The following is a 22434-nucleotide window of genomic DNA, read 5'->3' as shown; positions in this document are numbered from 1 at the left end:
CATGTGTTAGCAACAGTTATATCTACTGTAATGTCAAAATCACCACAAATTTGACAGTTTCACTCGAAAGATTCATTATTTTCATATATTCACACATTCACACATACATGAAGCATCTACAACAATCCCAATACGGTGTTTAAGTAGAGCGAGATGGAAAATCAACTCGGGGTCTTCTGTCATCGATAATAGAAAAGAATCTGACAGCAGACCCCGAGATGGAACAATATATTGTCGTTTCGCCATCTCTCCCATTTAAACACTCTATAGAATCTGTGCGTAAATATATTAGATGTACGCATGGTCCCTGTCAATTTACGCACTGATATCTGTAGCATATACTACAGCGGATCTGTCTGTGTGTAAATTTACACCATTTAGATACTGGAACAGGGGTACCAACTACGAATATTTTGACATTACAGTAGATACAGTCATTTGTGTACCTGTTTGGGACGATTGATTTTAGGCAATTTCGCGGATTGCAGGCCGAACGAAGTGAATTAAATCAACCGTCCCAAACAGGTACACATGTGAATTTTCGAGCAAAGGGAAGAAAACCCGAGAAAATTTGAAAAATTGCCCTCATTTTTGGCCCCGAAGCATGAAAAATCCATTTTCACACTTCCTGGTCGACTGCTGGACAGAAAAGTTTATTTAAATGAAAAACCGAAACTGACTGTTAATATGAATATTGACAGCCGAAAATTGAGTGTTGATAAGAGATGGCGTTGTTTGGAAGCAACTCCATCTGTTATCACCTTGTTGTTGTATGGTACGAGATTGAATAAAGCTTCTCCATACTCTGTCAGTGGATGCAATACTGAAAGGTAGATGCACTCAAATTCATCGAAAAGACTGGGTTTCTGCAAGTTCACAATCGACTAACGTATTGTAACGCATTGAATTGATCGTCGCGTCTCGACTAGTTATACCTTGTTACTTGCAAATATCGGCCATTCGGTATTTATTTATAACTTTATATATGCGTGTTCTATAATGAACATTTGTAACTCACATTTCGGTGTATTTTTTTCGCTTCGTCTGTAATTCTCTTTTTTAACTGTTGGACAGTTAATCTGTTTTCTTCAGTTTTTCTCGAGACGGGTTACGCAGTCGCCGCGCGTCGATTCTTTCACCGTTTCCAACCGTTTGAAATAAATATTTTTGTTTCTGAATATTAATTTCGATTTGGAAAGGAAAATAAAATAATATTTAAAACGACGACGACGACGACGACAATGTTTAATTATTACGAAATTTAGTTTTTTAAAAGAAAACAAAAATAAAAGAAAATTGAAAATTCAATTGTGAGTTACTAGAAAACAAAAAAATTACGAAAAAAAAGAACTGGCGACAAAGTGGTTACAGTTTTGTGAAACGAAATCAAAAGTTTATTTTTTCAGTACCGTCAGTGCGGTGTATCCACTGCGATATTTTATGAATCTAATTGAGTTTTCTTTCGATGAATTTGTATATTTCTATTAATAACATTGGGAAATCATCTCTCTCCGCTTACTGAATGAAATTCGCTTTTTTATTTACAAATTTGTGTTTTGAAGAACTTTTCCTACTATATGCTGACTTGTTTTGTTGATGTTATGGACTTTTTTTTTGAGACTCTGCCTGTTAAAGGCGAATGTCATAGAATTGTTTAGTGAATTATAACAAAAATGAAACTGAAATTGGCGATGTTTTTAAAACATCAAAATTAATCTTCACTCATGACCTCCACATCCATGCAATTCATTCCGTACGTTCAGTGTCATGATTCACATGAACCGATTATCTCATAATCAATTCCGTTTGATGTTCTATGGATACGTTTCTTTTTCTTCTTTGCTATTCCGACCAGATGTGTTAACAAATTCTTCCCAACAACAAACAAATTTTCTCAACAAATTTCGTTTATTGTTATGTAAAATCTGTTCTTAGTCGGTTCAACGGAAAATCAACATTTTTCCTCTCTACATTCACTGTATCAAGTGTGTGTTTTAATAGTCCGCAACGGCGTGGCGATATTTCGGTGTGATTTGTGTGGCAATTTTCTGTTTTTTTTCCAACTCTTTAATGAAAAACCGAACCGCAAAACATAACAATTAATCATTGTCACTCTGGTCAAGCCACTTTTTTTTCGTTTCCAAGGCAAAGAAGACAGAAAAAACCGAAATTGTTTTGCAAAATAAATCAACGTTCCATTACTTCGAGACATAATTTTATTGTCATGAAAGTAAAAGGCGAACGGAGACATGATTCATTTAAGTATACTTTATGGCTGTCGACGGCTGTTTAACGTTCCAACCAGCTAAATCAAAATTGTTCGTTGATTCCAAAAATGACAGTCTTTCCACTCATTGCAATTTTAAGTAAACCAGTCGTGTATATGCAGGTGTGTATAACCAAGAGCTCTTCCCAAAACCCCCCCTGGAGAGGGATTACGGCATCAGTCTTCTTTCCTGTATTCTAAGTCAACTCTACAGATGGAGTATTTTTCGCCATTTTTCGAAAGATGTCGCTGCAAAAAACCCGGTGTCAATTATATAGTGCCATCGTATAGCACATGACGCTATATCGGCTTGGAGATCTTAAAAACGGATATGATGAAACGATGGCAAACGTTTTTTCCAACCCTTACCTCCACGAAAATATAGGCCCGATTGAAAAACTGATTACCGTTCCGGAGTCTTGATATCATGTGCTATGTGATGGCACTTTATTTGACTAAAATCCGTAGAGGAAAAAAATAATAATTTTTTCGTTGACATTGGCTTTGTTGTAGCGACATCGTTTAGTGAAATAGTGAATCACACTCTAACGGTAGAGTTTACATAGAATAGAGAAAAGAGTAGACAGTGCAGAGACGATATTTCCAATTCCCATTATCGTTGATAGTTCTGCTTCTAAATTAGCAATAGCAATAAAACAATCTGTCGATTCAGATGAGCGTAGATTCTCGTAGCATTTGCAACACTAAGAATTCGTAATTTGACAGTTGCATGTTTAAAATCCTATAATAACTGTCAAGTACTAAATTCTAGGGATAGCAAAAAACGAAGCATTGAAAACGTGTTTTGGTCCAAGTTTTCATTGACAGATGCAGCAATCGCAATTTTTGATAGAAAAATTTCTAACTTTATTTGACAGTTGCGACAATTTCGTCATGAAAACAAGGACCAAAACCCGTTTTCAATACTTCGTTTGTTTTCAGCCTAAAGTTACGAATGTTTCGAGAATGGACGCCCAGATTTGTGGTGAAAATAGGACCCAGGCGAAATGAATATTCGTAGCAATTTCAAATTGTTATAATTCGACACAGTGGCGCTACATCGCATTCTGTACCACGGCGCTACATTGCAAAGGATATGAATTGGTCAAAAAGGAAGTCTCTTAATTTAATTTGATCTCTTAAGCTATTGGCTACAGAGAACATCGTCGCACAAAATTGACTTCTAAATCGAATTTTGCAATTGAAAACAAAAGAGTAAAAAAAGCAGCAATAAAAGCGTCACGTACTCACCAACTCTGCAGCTAAAATTATCTGCAAAGACATTGAATTTAAATGAATTTGATCTCAGAATTTCATTTTATTCGTTCAGCTGAACTGTAACTAACACATTTTATTCATTGAAGTTAAACTCAATTAAGAAACTAAAATATTTCTTTAATCTTAATGAAATTATGATGATGTGACTTCGATATATGTGTCGTGTGCTGTGCGGTTATAAACTTATCAAATGTGGAAATTATGCAAAGTTCAGTTCAATTGATGGTTGTGATTAATAAACATAATAGTCGAACGGAATATAAAATGTTGTCGCTCTACTTACATGTTTGAGTTAAATTAAAAAAAAGAGAGCGGGAGACGATAGAGTGGTGATCAGTGAATTGAATTAAAAAGGAAGAAAAAAAAAGAAAATCGATTTTTCTTTTCGAAATAAAATGAGAATGGGACAGGGTTAGCAAATTTATAATTAATTTCAATTTCGATCAATTTTCCGACAATTTTCAATCAATCAAATTGTGCGCTTGAGTTCCATTGACTGCTTTGTAAACTTATCGCATTTTCTGGCTTTTTTTTCATTTACATATGTTCCACACACCCAGAACACATATAAACTGTCAAATGTTATTCGATTCATAAATTAATAATCACCCACACGCTTTCTTGGCCTTCAAAGAAAACAAACGAGCAAAGATGATGCATAGGAAATGATGGTAACATTTTGACAGAATTGACGTTAACGTATGTCAACCACTAAAGTGATTGCAAATCTGCAAAAAACACACGAGTTTCGAGAGAATTCACGATACGCTGACTATTCTCTTTTCCTCCCAAGTTGTGTAAATGACTAGTTCTCGCAGCACCCTACAGAAATGATTCATTACCTGATGGCATTTACGCTAATTTCATTTTCCAATGGGCATGCAGATCGCGGTATTTTGACATTATTGGTAGGAATGATTATAGCCCGCACCAAAAGCAACCTTCCCACATAATCTATTACTGATTTCAATCCCAATCGTATAACAACCACTACACATTTAACCTGTCAGAGACGGCAAGGATATTAACAGTTTTACTGTCTGATCTATTACTTCATTTGATCGACGTTTTTCGTAGATTTATTTCAGAAATCTTGTACTTCATTTAAGACCTCTTTAGTTAGAGCTTGTCGTTCACTATTGCTGTCGTTTCGTTGTCGATAACAGATGGCAGCGGTCTGTAACAGGTTAATAGACAACAATTATTTTTAAAAGGCTAGGCACCGCCACAGCACTTGCTTAGAAAACGTTTTGACAGTTGGTGATAGTTAGGCATGAAAAGCTAAAAGTTCTAATTATTCGTCCGAGGCGAGGCCGAGGTTAACAGAACAATTGTAATGACATAACCTACGGCCGGACTGGCTACCAACTGGCGATATTGTGAAATATAGTAGAAGGTGCTTGAAGTGACGAAAGTGTGCAAGAAACACTTTAAAAAGGCGCCGATATACACTCGCGGAATTCTGAAAACCGACACAATTTCAGTTTTGTGTTTTTTCAGTGTTTTGTGATTTTTGCATGTATTTTTAAAGGGAGAAATCAAGAACTCGCATAAAACACAAAAACAGAAAATTTGTCAGTTTTCAGAATTCCGCGTGTGTATGAAAATTATTACCAATACAACAGACGCACTTGTGATTTTCCATGTTGTTTTCTATGGACAGTCCCGGGCCTGACACAGCCAATTACTTTAGGAGTTTTCAATTTTACTGTGACGTATCGCACTAACTCGATGATTAGGAAGCGTGGGGTAATAGATCATTGTCAATGTCGTTTGAGCTGTCAAATAAGTTGTCATTTTCACAAAGCTAACCTCAAATCGAACAAAAAAGTATTGGATGGTGAGACGCCACACAAATTTTCATACATTTCAAGCGGCGGCTCTGCGAACGAAGCATCTTTTGAGGTTAGCTTTGTGAAATTGACAACTCATTTGACACTTTTTGAGAGAAGAAACCGCTATTTGACACTGATCTATTTGGCACACGGTGCTAAAACAGCGGATTTTTCAACTACGTAAATGGTGAACTCGCACACTATTTTTCGATACCAAAATTTTGTAAAAGGAGTCATTATGTCGATCACTTGGCTAAACAGCATTTGCAGCAATAAACTTGTGTGTGCGAGTTCACCTCTTACGTAGTTTAAAAGTGCGTTCTTTTGGCACCGTGTGCCAGATTCCCCGATACCAATCCAATTCCTTTGGGAGAATTATAAATCTCCTGCACTCCACTCATTCCTCTGAACTCTATTAACTCTATAACTACGGACGCTGTGGTCATACCAACTATGCAAAGACTGAACCCCACATCCTCCTCCTATCGCTACCTATACCTGGTATACACACGCAGACTTCTCATTCTTATAACGAAGTAAGGGGATTCTGAACATAAGGGGGTGACATGTGTAGAAAGAACATAAAACCGAAAATGCGATAAGTTCCTCCATTTACAATCCAAGAAGAGTGTTCGAAAACATCGTCTATTATTTTGCAGATAAACAACCTGTTATGTTCGCGCCAAAATTTAAGGCGACTGCGCCATCCAAAGGTATTAATTTATAAAAATTTAATTTAAAATTTTAATTGAAAAGAAATGGAAACGTTTTTTGATTTACAAATTCTTTCGCAATCATTTTTCGGGCAATGAGCAATCAATCCAAATTTACAATTTCAAACATCAATAAGCTAAACAAGCCAATTAGAATTAAAATATTGCCTTTATAGCCTCCACAATTTCCCATCAAAATGAAATTAATGAGAAATCAGAACGAAAATAAAAAAATTAAATTTTGTTCCAAAAATAACTACAATGTAAAAATTCATGATATGGCCGAGAATAGCTCGTTTACAGCGAAATTTATAACACGTCATAATCCAAATTATCAACGGCGGGAAAAGAAATCCACATTAAAACTCACACATGGTCCACACACCGTTCAGTCGGAATAATCGCTGTAAAATGCTTGAATTTTTCGCTGTGTTTAATTTCGTTATTAACGCACATGCCATTGAAATGTATTATTATTGCTATTACCGATGATTGGTCACGACGATGCTATGTGAAAAGTATTTTAAACGGAATTACACGATACAGTCGTGCAGTTGGGATCTAATGGTCGAATACTTATTATGCACACTGTTTTACATTAAAGTGTGGCTTTGCATACTCAACTCATATACGGTTACGTTGAATTGAATTGGAATAAGCGGGTGGATTTAGATTCGAAACCTGACCACATGAGGTATTAGGGTGTAAGTTCATTGTTCATTGTTTGCAAGTGCTAGTTTCCTCTGTGCGACTCTTTGAATGTGAAATTTATTTGTTCATTCACTGATTCACCGAAAATTCAAATTCTGAGTCACATTAACGTGAATGGGCGTGAATAAAATAAACGCTCAGTGGTCATTGGTTGGTGTCCAATAGTGAGGCATGTTTACTACGCTTTGTATACATTAAACGCACTTTTCAGAGTATTGTACGTTAATACTGTGGCCGTAAAGTGTCCATTCCACTCAACAAAAAGCACTGCGTGAGAGAGCCGTGAGAGACGAGCTGTCAAATCAACAAAGGAAAAATTGAAAAAGTTCAATTTTGTCTATCACACGGAGTACTTTTTTAGCAAGAGGAAACTACAATGAAAGTCTAGAACAGGTATGGTCGATCGGCGAATACGTCTTAAACGCACTCACATTTTATGTCAAAATAATATGAAAATGAGTGCGCTTAAGTACGAAAATCAAATTTTTATGTCCTCCGGGCGGACAATAGACCATACCTGTTTTACACTTTCATTGGGAAACTAAGCATAAAGCGCGTGCACAGAAATTGTTTTTCGTCAAGTGACAACTGTCAAAGTTCACTCTCCATCTCTACCCTCTACCCAAGTCTCCAATACGTTGTTGTTAAAACTGTCAAAAATTCGCTAGTGAATTTGAACGAATAGTTGCTGTACGTGCTTTAAGGTCAAGACGGCTTAGCTGACAAGGGTTATTAATTCACGCCATAAGTACGCTTCAGAATTTGAATTTTCGATGAATCGATGGATGAACCAATGAATTAAAAAATAAATTTCAACGCAACCTGATAGGATAATAAAGCTAGTTGGCCTTTGATTTGGCTGTTGTGCGTTCAATTTTGAATTTGCAACGGACTTTTGGTCTGTGGTGTGAATTCATAGGTTACAAACACATCTGTCAAGCAAAATGGAAGCAAAACGTTGTGAGTGTGAATTCAGCCTAAGACTAGTACTTGTCTATAATAAACACACTTTGCAAGGCGCACTCGGGAAATCTTTCAATATAAGCCTCACTTGTCTGTGTAATATAAGCAAGGACGTATTAAAGTTTGCCAGCAGTAGTCTCTTCGTACAGCTTCTATTCCCCTCTGGTCTCACGTAAACCATAAAAATTTAGTTCCAAGTTTCGTGCGCTTTAATTTTCATTTTTACCCTGGAGTGTCACATTTATACATTTCTTATGTTGAATTGAAATTTCTCATAAAAATATCAAGATGAGAAAACGATTTCATTTGATGTAACGAACGGAATTACGGAATTTATTTTGCAATTTCCTTTTTTACTGCTGCAACATTATTCAATCATTTTATCGATATTATCGAGGATATTATGTGAGTTATGATGTATGCGGTGGGTTCTCTGTGATCTGTTTGTGTTAAATTAATAGAATTTTACATGCTACATGTTTCAAGCACTGCTTTCGACGCCATCATCATGTACAATCCATTACTTAAATGTGAATTAAAAGGTGAAAAGTCTCGTTTTCGGGTGTTTACTGACCTCGGCAGCCGAGTCGGTTACGCCTCAGATCAACATCTTGTTCATCTTTGTATCCCTAGGCATCTAAAATACTGTTTACATAACAAGGGATAAAAAGTTGTTGAGAGCAGAGTTTTCGTGTGTATTACGCGAAAACGAGACTTTTCATTTTTATCTTGAGTTTGGCCTTCGGCTCGGGCTCGGGCTGAGTTTCATTAATGCTACCTAGGGTGGAATGCCAAATGAAACATCAAACTAAAAAAATGATTTTTCTGTATACGTGAGAGTGTATTGGTGAGCTGTGATATGAATCGGTCGGTAGGGAAAGTAAACGGTCGAGAAGGAAAGTAATGGTTGGGAAGGAATGCACCAACACACTCTCACTATTACAGAAAAATATCTTTCAAAATACCCCAATACACACGAAATTATCCATCAAAAGCGATCAGAAAGTTAATGGAAGTTAGGAAAAAAATTTAAGGAATGAATCGCTTGCTAGAGTCCGAGCGAAGAATTATCGATAGACATTCGCAGGAACTCTCAGTTTTCGTAGTGTTGCCTGACTTGAAATAATTTTTAGAACGTTCAACAGCACGTCCAACACTTTCTATGTTGGAAAAGATTGATAATGTTTCTTTCCGCTACGTGACGCACCATTTGTTAATCGCCAATAAGGGTGAGCAAAATGTCCAATAATTATTGTTCACAGAAAGAGTCGAGATAATCGCGACATCTGCTAGCATTTTTGAAGAATTACATGTCGAAAATCGTTTAATATCATTAACTTTAGACATTACGGGCTTAACATGCAAAGCATTTCCTCGGCACAACAAAAATTCTCATAAAAATTTGACTTTTTAATTTTATCGTCCCCTTAATTATGTTTGTGAAAATGACCAATATTTGATGTTATTCGATCAATCTACCAATCTATATGCATAATTCACAGCCACTGTATTCATTCAGTCGTAAACAAAAACTCTCATTTTTGCATACAGTCGCCACCGCAGCACTTCAATCACATTTTAATTAAATCAAACACTTTGCGCACATCAAAGAATCGATGCGATAAGTGGAAAATTAACAACATAAACATTTATTCGATTCAGCATCAACATCCAATTACAACAACAACAACAACATCACAAATAACACAATTAAAATTGATTTAACTCTTTAACGGGTTCGGAGTCAGAGTTTCAATTTTATTATAAACTGATTGATGATTCAACGATGTCATTTAATCAATTTCGTATTTCAATTCTCATTCGAAATGTCAATTGAAGTATATAACGTATATACGTATATTGGGACGACCATACGTGAAATAGTCCGAATGTGCTGGGAAAATGAACTTCAGAGTTGAAGTTCGGAACAGAGTTTAGTCCGATCTAGTGAGAATCTTGGAGCTACTTATATAACAAAGTTGAACTAGGGCAAAATCGTATCTAAAATTTCTCTATTTGGCTTGAGCGGTTTTATTATAAGCGGCGCGGGCGACTCGGCTTGCACAAATTGAGGTTTAGATTTTTGCCTTCAATCACAGGTTATTTTGTGCAAGGGCCAAAAAAACAATGACATAGAGAGAGACATAAATACAGTGTTAAAAGAGCGTAAAAGAGATAAAAATCACAAGTTGCTTAACTGGTTTCGATGGGTGATACGTCAAAAATTGTATGTAAAAGTCCAGATAACTAGGAACAAACCAGTTAATTTAACTTAGTTCGATTGGTGAACACTCTTTTTGACATTCTCTGTAGATGGCGCCACTTTTCTCTCTCTTATTTTTCCATATATTTTCGACGTATCTTTGAGTGTTGTCAGCTTACATCTAAAGCACATTGTCGATTTGCTACAAAGGGTGTGACGCATAGCGGAAATAAATCGAACATTCTCATGTCGGATATTTAAATTTTCATCAAGTGTCATCTGGTGAACGTGAAAATCGTGAATAGGGGAAACAAAACGCAAATCTAAAATTGAGCGTCTCATACAAATTGACCATTATTCATATACCAAATAGAATACACTGACAGATTGCGTCGAAATTAAATTATTCGATTTGATAACAATTACACAAAGCGAATAGCATTGAAACGCGTTTTATAAAAGCCAGGAAGTTCTAATAAATTGAATGAATTTTCCAATTATCTCAATTCGATTATTGTGTTGCCGTTTTATGGTACTGGCATCGGTATTGGTGGTTTGCTGTTTTCCATTATGATTTCAATTTTAAACTTAAAGCAAAGTTTCAATTTATTGAACAAACTAAACAAAATCGATCACAGAATCGGAACCAAAATGCATCGAACTTTCTATTTACTGGAGCTCCGTATACACAGAGAAAAATATGGAAGAGAAAGATCAAAGGAATGATAACAGATGGCGCTGTCTGTTATCATTTCTCTGCAAAAATAAATAAAACATTTTCGAAGGCAGAGTCTGATGGAATCACTCGTACCCAAGGGCACTCTCAATAGAACAAACTGACAAATTAAAATGAAAAATCATATATTTGAATGTGGGTGTGACAGCTTCGTGTGCAGACAGTATAGGAACTCTTAATGTCAAAAGTAAGTGACTCATAACGTCAAAAGAATAATGTCAAATTATGGTCCCAAAAATGTCCGCAAGGCAGGTTTAGAAGCAAAGTTGACGTTTTTGGATTTAGTGGTGTGTGTGTGATATGATTTTTCAATGAATTTCGGGTCATAATTCCTCTAGGTAGTCTACCTCTATGCTCGTACGTGCAAAGACGTCGTTCCCAGTGAAAAGTGAATTATTTTCGCAATTCGTTAGATTAATTGGCTGGAGGAAGGATTTAGGAAATTAGAATCCTGCCTGGTTCCAGATCTTCAAGATCATGTAGGTCAGAGTTGGAACCCCTAGTACTACTTATGTCGGCGTAGTACGGTTGATCATTCGGGTGTCTAAGTAAAGTTTCTTCAAAAACCCAGTAAGTTTTTAAAGAAATCGCAGATTTGCGGTCGTGTATAACGTTATGGCTTGTTACATATACGTATCCAGTATCCAGTTAATATTTCAATTGGTATGCATTGTACGTGGATCGTCCTCTAAATTTTGTCGTGCGCACTCGGTGTGCATCCCATATAGAAATGCCAATATTTGTCGTTGTGCATTGTATCAATTTTTAAACTGCCGAACTAAAGTAACTTTGGTTATCGAATAACTATCTTTGTTAAGAGTTTGTAATATTCAGGTAATATTAGAACAGAACGCATATAAGGAACGCTGCACTTTCCAAAATAATATCTTCCCTACAAGAGAATGGTTTTGGTTTATGCTCATTAATTTTCCCCGTTTTGGTTGGCACAACTTTGGTATTTTGTTTTGAATTAGTAAACAGTTTGGCTCAAAGTAAATACGAAGATTTAGAACGAATGTCTGACACTTTCAGTCACATAAAACTTTGTATTTATTTGGAGCCAAATGTTCGTAGTTCTTGTGAATGGATCTTTATTACGGTGTTTGGTGCCCTAACGTTGGTGTACTACATTTCGTAATGGACACCAACAAAGTGAACGCAAATTTTCGTGTTCAACGGGTCTAATGTATCATGTCTGGAGCGATAGCGGAGGACTTGACGCAGTCTAACTTCCAAAAAAAGAACGAAGAAAATTTTTTGAGACGCGGCAACTATGTATAGCCGAACATTTCAGTTTCTACCCTTTGGTTTATATCACCACAAAACATATTCTATTATATTCTCGCTTCAAATACGAGCAAAACGAGCTATCACTCGACTATGTAGGTTTAAAATTGCCGGAGAAACATCGTTTTGAAATTGGCACTTTTCATAGAAAATGCACCAAATTGACTTTTTCCAAACAATCAAAATCTTTCAACGTACTCTGTATGTTTCTATCTATCTATCTGTCTATCTATCTATCGACGGTCGATCTCGGAAACTAGTCAGCCAATCTCCATGAAATTTTGCAGGAGTCTCAGGGTGGGCAAAAAAATGAAAATGTGATACGCCATTACCCCAGGATTTTAAAAATCGGGGCAGATTCGTTTGAGCTAGAGTGATTAGAGTGACCAAATTTTGAGCTACTCGAGCGTAGGATGAAAGGACTAATATTTTTTGGGTTATGAGAGATAGAGAGTTACTTTCTTCGGCAAAGTCTCAGAGTTTTACGAGTAGAACATAGGGGCATATGTGAAAATGTCGAAAGTTGGAAATGGGTGGGTCAATTGGGGTTTTGGAGATATTTCTTGAATGGTGGCAGATAGAGAATTACTTTCTTCGTCAAATTTTCGAATTTCGTCTAATTTTCGATTTTCGTCTAATTTTCGATTTTCGTCGAATTTTCGATTTTCGTCAAATTTTCGAATTTCGTCAAATTTTCGATTTTCGTCGAATTTTCGAATTTCGTCAAATTTTTGATTTTCGTCAAATTTTCGATTTTTGTTAAATTTCGTCAAATTTTCGAATTTCTGTTATAAACTGTTATAAAAAGCAGTGTTCTAAAACTTCTAAAACGACTGATATCACAACAAAAATCTCTTCGAGAAAAGTGTGACGCAGTCTTTGAAGTACAATTTCTAAAATGAATGATATCGCTAGAGTTGACGCTTTCAGCTTCGTTGCGCAAAAATTAAATTTTACACCCAATTTTAGTTCAAACAAGCTGGCTTAGTTTTTCTCATCATCTGCCAAATAATTTTTACCAAAAAAAAAATTTGACAACCAAAATTTTACCAAAAAAATCTGCGTCGCATGTGGCAGATAAATTTTCTTGCTGGTCTGTTCCTGAACATTTGCCACTTTGCGACGCAGATTTTTTTGGTAAAATTTTGGTTGTTTCCAGCCAAATTTTTTTTTTTGGTCCTTGCTTCACTCGAACTTACGTCTCAAGATTCCCGGACTCTAGCTGAAACTTGACGCAAAACTCACGGCACCCAAGTTTCGGGTAAATTCGAGTACAGCGTAAGTTCATCATTAGCGCTGAAGGGTTTCGTTAGCTCCGGTGTTTCTTTCGGCCAAAAATTTGTCACAAGGTTCGATGAGTAAATAAAAATTTAAATTCTTGAAAATTTTCGAAAAAAAATTCCTGAAACTAGGTCCTGGGCGCCAATTCTCATGAATTTAAGGTTTCGTAACTTGACAGTTGTCACCTTAAAAGTTGCGAATCGTATGGACCACTCTTAGCATTAAGTAAGGTGACAACTGTCAAGTTACGTAACCTTAAATTCATCAGAATTGGCGTGTTGCATGTTGCAGAGTAACTCAACACTGTACCTTTTAAGCTTCTTAAACTCGCGTGAATCATTTATATTTTCAATGTAATCATAAGGACAAATCAAAACCCATTTAAACTGTTCGCACAACACACATTACAGTATGAAAGAAAGCCTAAATTTTCGTTACGAGAGACAAAAACAACACCTTTTCCTTGACACTCAAATTTATTTTTAAGTTAACCGCCTGTGTCACACAAAGCTCTACCATCAGCAAAATGTGATTCATTTCTCTGTGGTATATAAATTGCAATATTATTACAAAGTCGACTTTAGTGGCAGATATAGTAGAGTAGACTTGAGGGGAAAACTACTACCGGTGCGACAGACTAATGGAGTGTTTTGGTTCGCACAGTTAGCACAGTTTTCGAAGTGTTGCGGGGACCTATTGCTCTCGGTGTGTTTGGGACTAAACCTACCTTGCCCGTTTCTCTTCTATATACTCATTGAAGAGTATAACCTGAGTGTCTCGGTGTGTTTGGGACACACCGAGAGTGTCAGGTTATACTCTTCAGGTTATACTCTTCAGGTTATACTCTTCAATGAGTATATAGAAGAGAAACGGGCAAGGTAGGTTTAGTCCCAAAAACACCGAGATGAAGTTAGAACAGTTTTCGAAAAGTTGATCGAATTGAACTCAATCGTGTTATAACGAACTCAAATACTCAAATGGAAGATGTGGAAGTTAGTGAAGCTTTTCAGGGTCAAGTAGATTTTAATTGTGGAATTTGTGTTTGTGGGACATATTTTGGGCTGGTGGTTTTCCCCCTTGAGTAGACAATGGTGTATACGCGAATTGATATATAAAAATGCGTGATAGTAAATTGTGTAATGTCTGTCGCGCCGTTTGTTTTATTTATTTAAAAAATTTTCTTTTCCTTTTAATTCGTTCATTTCAAAGACTTGTGAACATGCTATTATGATGATAATATTTTCGGTTGTGTTATAATAGCGTACATAAAGGTTGATTACGACGGGCACACGTCCAAGATAGATTCTCTTCGATGTTTTTCTTTCGTTTTTTTTTATTATTATTTTTCTAAATAAAATCGTTGAGTCAGTGATGTGAGAGACGAGCAATTTTATTAGCTCCAATTTGATTAATTGCTTGTAATATTTTTAATTAAAATTTGTTACAGGATGTTTGCGATGCGTGTTGTTTTGAAAATGATGTTTCATTTCATTTTGTTATCTCAATTTTATTTAAATATTTTCAAAACAAACATTATTCAAAAGTTGTAAATTAAATTACATGCAAGTCTGTCAATTCTCGACGTCGTCGGTTTTTATGAATTCCTTTTTTTTATGAATTAACTCACTGTGTCACACAGATGGTTTGTGTGTGTGTGTGTACGTAATATATGTGAATGAAGGTTGAATTTTCAATTTAATTCGGAATATTGTGGTTGCAGGGCTAGACTGTCGACTATGTGCATACCAATGAAGCGCATCGGTCACAAATAATGGACACATTTGATGGTGTGCCAATAATTGCTCATTAGTTTGTATTATTATGATGAAGTGCACTCACATAGACAAGCAGTCGTTGTTAAATGTGAATGATCTTCGTCTTATTATAATGTATGCACAGAACACACTCAGCACCAATTTATCTTCCCGACCAACACAAATGAAGTATTCAGACCCCCTGAAGTAGTTGTTAAAAAACGGAGTCTGGCAACACTGCTGTTAAGGCTAGATTGTAGGTTCGACACGTCTTAATGCAACCACTTTTACAACTACCTCAGGATTTGAGTTAAAAATCTTAAATAGTTGTAAGAAGTAATAGTATTTCGTCTACAATCTAGCCCTGACTGCAGTGTTGACAGACTCCTTTCTTACAACTACATCAAACGGCTCTGTTCAAAAGATTCTGTAAGTTATTTTTCCTCAAAAGCTACGGAAGCCTCAAGAGCTTTAAATGCTCGACAGTTAAGAGACTAGTTGACTGTTAAGCGGGAATCGCATTTCCCTCCGTTTACGCTACAATTGTTCACAATTTGTTACCGTTTTCAAGAAACAATGAAAACCGCTCTCGTTCTCGTTCTCCATTGTTAAATAGTGAGTAAATGGAGCGATAACAAGATAACTGTACTGCTAAAGCCTTGATCAAGCAGAGCAATGTTAAGTTGGTACACATGCGGCGATAGAAGGTAATTCTCTCGCATTCTCTACCATATATGTCAGCTGTCATTCACTTGTTAGTTCTGATAGATAGATTAAGTGTACATAATTTATATTCACAGACTCCTGCACATTGGCCGCCAACGGATCTGTTGTGCGTGCCCACTTATTTTTTGAATTTGAGATTATTAGTAGAAATCATAGATGGAGCCGCTGAACAGCCTTCTCAACCAACTTAACATTTATCAAGACTTTTAATTTGAACTGATACGTCATCCGTCATTTTGATTCGTTCACATTTTCGCAGCCGACACACTCGCTTAATATTTGGAAGTTATCTGATGAAAGACCCGATTTTCAATTTTCACGTTACACGGTTACAACCATCTTCATTATAGCCAAATGCTTATTGGGTTCAATGCACAGTGTGCATATGAAGCGCATCATAAATTATACGGCTTTGTGTCGGTTGCTGTTAGGTGCTTGCAATTTTAAACAATATTGCAATTAGTTGTGCCAAGACAAAAGGATTTAGAATAAGGTTATTGAGAGTTGACAATTGATTCGTGAGTAATTGAATGGCTTGTGGGTGGGTTGCAGACGAATTAATTATGGCACAATATTGTTGTGTTAGTAAAAATAGATTGTGGCGATCCCGTATGAGTGTTACAGATTGTGTAATAACTGATGATGATTCACAAGATGATTTTTTTAGTTTCTTCTCCTATTTCACCATTTTGTACATAAGGCACGTGTGACTTGAGGCGACGTGTAAAACGAATAAACTGACAAAAAGAGAGTTGAAAATCTTCCCTGTTGCAGGTAACTTAATCTCCAGGTAATCTACAACTGCTGTCATTGCTGTTGCACCTCATACAAAAACTCACCTATGAGAGATAATGTAGATTACCTGGAGACTAAGTTACCTGCTACAGGTAGGGTTTTCACCTCTTTTTTTGTCAGTGTAGACCCTTCTGTTTGAACTGTGTAAGACTAAAATTTACTTCTAATTTTTCATTGGTTCTTCTACTACCCCCAGCAACTACAACCACTATTTTTCCTGAGCTAATTGTTGCTTCAATTAATTTTTTCCAGGCATATGGTCACCTGGAACTAAAACAGAACCACACCCTACATTCAATCGGCAAAACTCAACACAATCTCAACCACCAACGCCACCGCCTCCACCATTCTGGGCCCCGAAAAGTGCAGAACCGTCACCAACTTTCGATCGGAAAGAATTCCGTCCGGTTAAGTTCGAATCACCTCAGCTCAGTCGGAAAGTTTACACCAAAGAGGTTTGTAACCGGGGAAAACCGTCTCTTGATATGATCGATGCTTTTTTTGCGATTCAATTGAAGCTTAAGTTACCCCAGCGAGCTACTTTCGAGTTATTTAGAATTTGAATTTTGAGTCAATGAGCAGTTGAACAAGACTTTGGGAAGTATAGTTGCGAAAGTCGTTGCAAGAAATTCGCGGGAAAATTTTTCTTTTAGAACTTTTGCGATTAGTTTTGCAACTAACTTCAGACAATGAGAACAACGTAAATTGCAGCGTTTTTGAATTCGATATTCGAGGAAGCCCCTAAAATTCTACATATAAATTCGATCGACAGGAACCACCAGTGCAGTCTCCTTGGTCCTATTCATTGCCCGATAAAATACCACCACCCCGAAATCCACCAATTTCAACAAATTTCAACTATACACCGCCTTGCCCTTCGAATATACCAAAATCGCAAACTAGCACAATAACATTGTTGCAGAAGGCTAAAGGTGAGCTCGTTGAATGAATTGTGACAAAAAAGCAAATTTTTGATTTACAAAAAATCGTTTGCTCGTATATACAGAGAACCAATTACCCCGTAGTGGTACAACCAATTATATGCAAACAGAGCGAAAACAAATAACTCAAAATTATTCGCCCGGAATAATAAGGCCAAATGAAGTCGGTAAGTCAATGTTTTGTGTGTATATGTATACGGTGTATATGCACGATTCGTTTGTGCGACAACACACCTCATCATCAGCAGAAACATATAGATTCGTTCAGATTTTCGTTGGAAATAATAATTTCGACTTCATTTTCAGTTTATGCAATGAAAAACGAATACCTGAGTGAACAGGAGAGCGAAAACGAACGACCGAAGAAAATGGTAGATTTAGGTCATAAGAAAATCGAAGGAATCGGTCCGACAACAAAGCAGGGAATGCCAATCGTTTTAAGATCGGTAATGTTGACCGATGTGTTCGGTCGGCGTCAGGTATTTGCGAATAAATTCGCTGAAAATTCTCGCTTGAGTGAATTTGTTACCAAATATTGGACCATGCATTCAGTTGCAACTATATTCGCGTTTTTGTTGCCAGGCTAATTGAATTTGATATTTTGTAGGAAGTGGATGAGAACAATCATCACAAATGGTATAAGAAGATGTACAACACTTTACACAAGGTCAACCAGAACGGTGAGTTCCCCGACGTTTTTCTTTGACTTTTTTGTTGCACTTTTTTCTTGAGCTGTTTTTTCAGTATTTCAGTGCACCGATTCTCGTGAATGTAAGAATTCTTAACTTGACAGTTGTCACCTTAATGCAAAGATTGGTCTAGACGATTCATAACTTTTAACGAGACAACTGTCAAGGCTGTCAAGTGATGAATTCTTAAATTCACGAGAATCGGCGCTCAGGGTGTTCCGGTCTATCCTTATTTTTGATAGCATTCTGGGACGTCATAGCATTTTATATTTACAAAAAACGTGTACTGAGCGTCCATTGTGTAAATTTACTAGGAAAATTGTGAATTTGTATCTGCGCCGCGTTCAGACGTTCCCCGATAATAAAGAGTCGAATTTAAAGTTTCATAAAAAAATGACATTAGGGGTTAACCATTAGGGGTCCTTTTAGTAAAATCTTCATTCGATTCGAATTGTCTGATTGTCCGAGGTCCTGTTTTTGTACCAAGTAAAGTCGACCTAACGAAAATTTTGTGTTTTCGTCAAATTAGATTTTTCTTCTAAGAGCGTGCAGAGCAATTATTCGTCAACATTCACTAGAGTGTTCCATTTCGGAGATGGTTCAAGTTTGTCCCGCGGCATCTTCATATAAAAAATACCGAAAGTGAACACGTAGCTCATTTTTTGTATGATGTCCCACGGCATAAAAGTGAACTATATCCGAAATGGAACGCCCTCTAGCGAATTTTTGAGTCTTAACAACTAGGCGACCCATATCTCACACATGGGTAGAAGTGAGAGATGAATAGTGAACTTTGACACTTAACGAAAAACAATTGCTGTACGCGCTCTAAAAATACCAAAGTCCCAGAAGTTGACAGCTCGCTAAGGTCTCTATTACACAATGAAAGTCTAGAACAGGTATGGTCGATCGGCGAATTCGTCTTAAACGCACTCACATTTTATGTCAAAATAATATGAAAATGAGTGCGTTTAAGTACGAAAATCAAATTTTTATGTCCTCCGGGCGGACAATAGACCATACCTCTTTTACACTTTCATTGCTATTACATACCTCGGGATGAAATTCGACATATTTTTTTGATTTGGGAGTGGTTGTGGTTAGTAATTGATTCCACAAAAATTTCGTTTTCACTCAGGTTGACTTTTTTAAGTTGTGCAATCTTTGTGTAGGTCACCAATTTTACTAGATACGCGGGAGATCGCTTCTGATGATTTTAAACGTTAAAAGAGCATGGGAGGTGACTTATTTGTATGAAATCCACCATTTTATCGTCAAGTGTGGTAACTGTATCGGCGTGACATCCACAAAGTTTACATCCTTCGACTTTTTCAGTTAATACAAACTGCCGCTACGCCTAAATGAAACTAATTCAAATTTTTCTTTTGCTCTCCTGTCAAGTCAGACAGTACAACAAACTAGAACAAAGGTTTGTTTTCATCGTCAATCAGTACCTCGTTCATTCCACATATTAGTGCCACGTCATGTCAGCGTGATCTTATAAAAACGTCGGTTGATATCGGATGTAAAGCTCTTTTGACGTAACGGCTACGGTACATAATATGGCTGACAGCGCTGACAGATTTCATATTACGTAAATATTAAAACCAAATTTTGATGTCGTCGACTCTGGCTTATAAAAATAAGACTCAGACCGTACTCGTACATAGATCGCTGCGCTTGAAATGTACTCTATCGTTGTTAGTGAAATGCAGTTTTCTGATGTTCAAAATTTTATTTTCAGATGACACAATAACTGTTCGCTACAAAACTCGAAGAGGTGAACAATCAGATTTTATGTTTTCTTTTATCATTTTTCGCCTGTAAATTTGCTTTCGACAATTCGTGTTATTTTCCTAGTATGCTTGCTAACTCTGTAGCTTCTATCTTCTGTTGTGGCTGTACGAAATACCATACTCACCCCAAACGAATTATAACTTCCAGAGCTTCCATTCGGTTGGAGACTACATTCATTCCACATACGATGTCGACGTTACCGCAAATTGCGTACGACACCGATTCGAGTTGAATGTGTAATGTTGCTGGAAGCTATAATGACCGTGCTGTAAAACCTTTTTTTCCTTGCTCTTTTGCTTACTCATCAGCATTTTACTGACAACCATAACATCGACTTTATGTGTAGCGCGCGAATGAACAAGTTCATTTACAATAAATCTTTGGCAATCACTCATCCATAATCCTAATCCCTAAATCCTTATTTAACTCGCATATAAATATGCGAAGGTAGTGTACCGTACAGAATGAATTTTATCGTCTCATCACGTTGCTGTCGACGTTTCAAGCGTACATTTTGCTGGCAGAACGGAATGAAAATTCAATATTTAACCGAACACATTATTAGTCAACATCATAAGATTGTCTACCGTTCGTTCTGCCTGCTGCAGCTCTGTGTACGTACATGAACTGAACATACATCCTGAGGCTACACAGAAAAACGATTGGAAAGGAGGGAAGAAGATGTAAAAATAAATGGTTGTTCTGTACGACCTACGACCTCATTCTATATTATGCATGGCGGGACGCATGGTCGATTTCAAATGATTTACATCAATGGCGCTTTTCGCATTTTCTCCCTCATTCTTAGAATATTCCCAATCGCCGGAAAATGATTACATTGTTTCTACAGGCATAATGTTGGTGTTAACAACCATACGCACAATAGAGTGCAGCGTCATCTGATATCATTTGGATGTCGCTTAAAAATTTGCTTTTCCAAGATTTATTTCTGTGTGCGACAGCCTCCATTGTGTCCAGTGATTGTATGAACAGATTTCACTCAGCTATTCAGTGAACTATAATGGCAAGCAAAGCGATAACAAACCAGCTACCTCTATCCATTGTCCATGCATTAAACTTCATATGCAAAATTAATTAATAATTTTCGCCATCGAAATTTTACCGTTTTAACATCCATCACCGAATTAGGCGACCATATAATCCCGTGCTTTTGGAACAAAATTTGTCCAGCGGCCTCTCTCTCTCGCCTCATCATAATGTTCACATAAAACAGCATTTCACATTTATCTTTGAGCCATTTTTCGGTTCCGAGGATATTAAATCACCAAATCGGCTTAACACAAAAAAGTCTGAAAATGATTTACAGGACGCTATCCATACAAAACAAGCGGATACTTATCTGAACCAGAGCCAAATTATGATTCCGACTATTCCATCTACAAGTACAGTACATTGGATAGACGACGAAATCCGCCATTGAATGATAGTCATAACAACAACAACAACAATACAGCTGCTACAACTACAACTGCCGACGAAAAGTGAGCTTATCGTTTTAATCCTTTTCATTTATTTGTTTTTCGTTAATTTTTATTTACTCGAATTTTTCACTCAGGCCACCCACCACCTCCAAAATATTCCTAAAACACTTTGCTTCGAACAATACGACGTTTTAGTTTTAAACGAGCCATCAGAACAGTCGGAGCGTTTGCTGCGACTGAGCCCCGTACAAACCCGTATATCTATTGCGTACGTGACCCTAGTGCGTCTGTCACCCTACTTTGACCGTAAGCCTATGTTCCGGTTAAAGTAGTTAAAGTAAAATTATTATGTAATGTGTACATCTTAGAAATTGCGCATAGCGCAATTACGAAGCCCCGTACGACGTTCCTCTCAAATAAAACAAAAATTTCAAATAGCCCTAAAATTTTAATTTATTGAGTATAAATACACATAGGGCCCTAGTAGCGGCCTTAGTCCGAGGACCCAAATTTAATTTTTTTTCAACTACATTCTATTCGGCCTTTGATTACCTTCCAAATGAAACAAAAATTACGAAAAACGGATGAAATTTGCTCGAGTTATATGTAAAATACACATAGGGCCCTAGTAGCGGCCTTAGTCCGAGGACCCAAATTTAATTTTTTTTCAACTACATTCTATTCGGCCTTTAATTACCTTCCAAATGAAACAAAAATTACGAAAAACGGATGAAATTTGCTCGAGTTATATGTAAAATACACATAGGGCCCTAGTAGCGGCCTTAGTCCGAGGACCCAAATTTAATTTTTTTTCAACTACATTCTATTCGGCCTTTGATTACCTTCCAAATGAAACAAAAATTACGAAAAACGGATGAAATTTGCTCGAGTTATATGTAAAATACACATAGGGCCCTAGTAGCGGCCTTAGTCCGAGGACCCAAATTTAATTTTTTTTCAACTACATTCTATTCGGCCTTTGATTACCTTCCAAATGAAACAAAAATTACGAAAAAC

General features: G+C 36.7%; 1 protein-coding gene across 5 annotated transcripts in view; it reads left to right on the top strand.

The window, feature by feature from the left end:
• Positions 1 to 22434, top strand: part of LOC119083642 (sorbin and SH3 domain-containing protein 1) — an 84774-nt gene that overhangs the window by 21029 nt on the left and 41311 nt on the right. For all 5 annotated transcript variants that reach the window (XM_037193386.1, XM_037193385.1, XM_037193383.1 and 2 more), the window contains 7 exons: positions 16801 to 17003; positions 17321 to 17480; positions 17555 to 17656; positions 17796 to 17935; positions 18097 to 18169; positions 19923 to 19958; positions 21303 to 21477. In XM_037193386.1, coding sequence (XP_037049281.1) covers positions 16801 to 17003; positions 17321 to 17480; positions 17555 to 17656; positions 17796 to 17935; positions 18097 to 18169; positions 19923 to 19958; positions 21303 to 21477 — 889 coding nt within the window. The remainder of the gene's footprint in view (positions 1 to 16800; positions 17004 to 17320; positions 17481 to 17554; positions 17657 to 17795; positions 17936 to 18096; positions 18170 to 19922; positions 19959 to 21302; positions 21478 to 22434) is intronic.

The sequence above is a fragment of the Bradysia coprophila genome, unplaced genomic scaffold, assembly GCF_014529535.1.
Source record: "Bradysia coprophila strain Holo2 unplaced genomic scaffold, BU_Bcop_v1 contig_70, whole genome shotgun sequence".
NCBI lineage: Eukaryota > Metazoa > Arthropoda > Insecta > Diptera > Sciaridae > Bradysia > Bradysia coprophila.
Note: the sequence above shows the minus strand (reverse complement) of the source record. Positions and strands in the feature narration are given on the sequence as shown.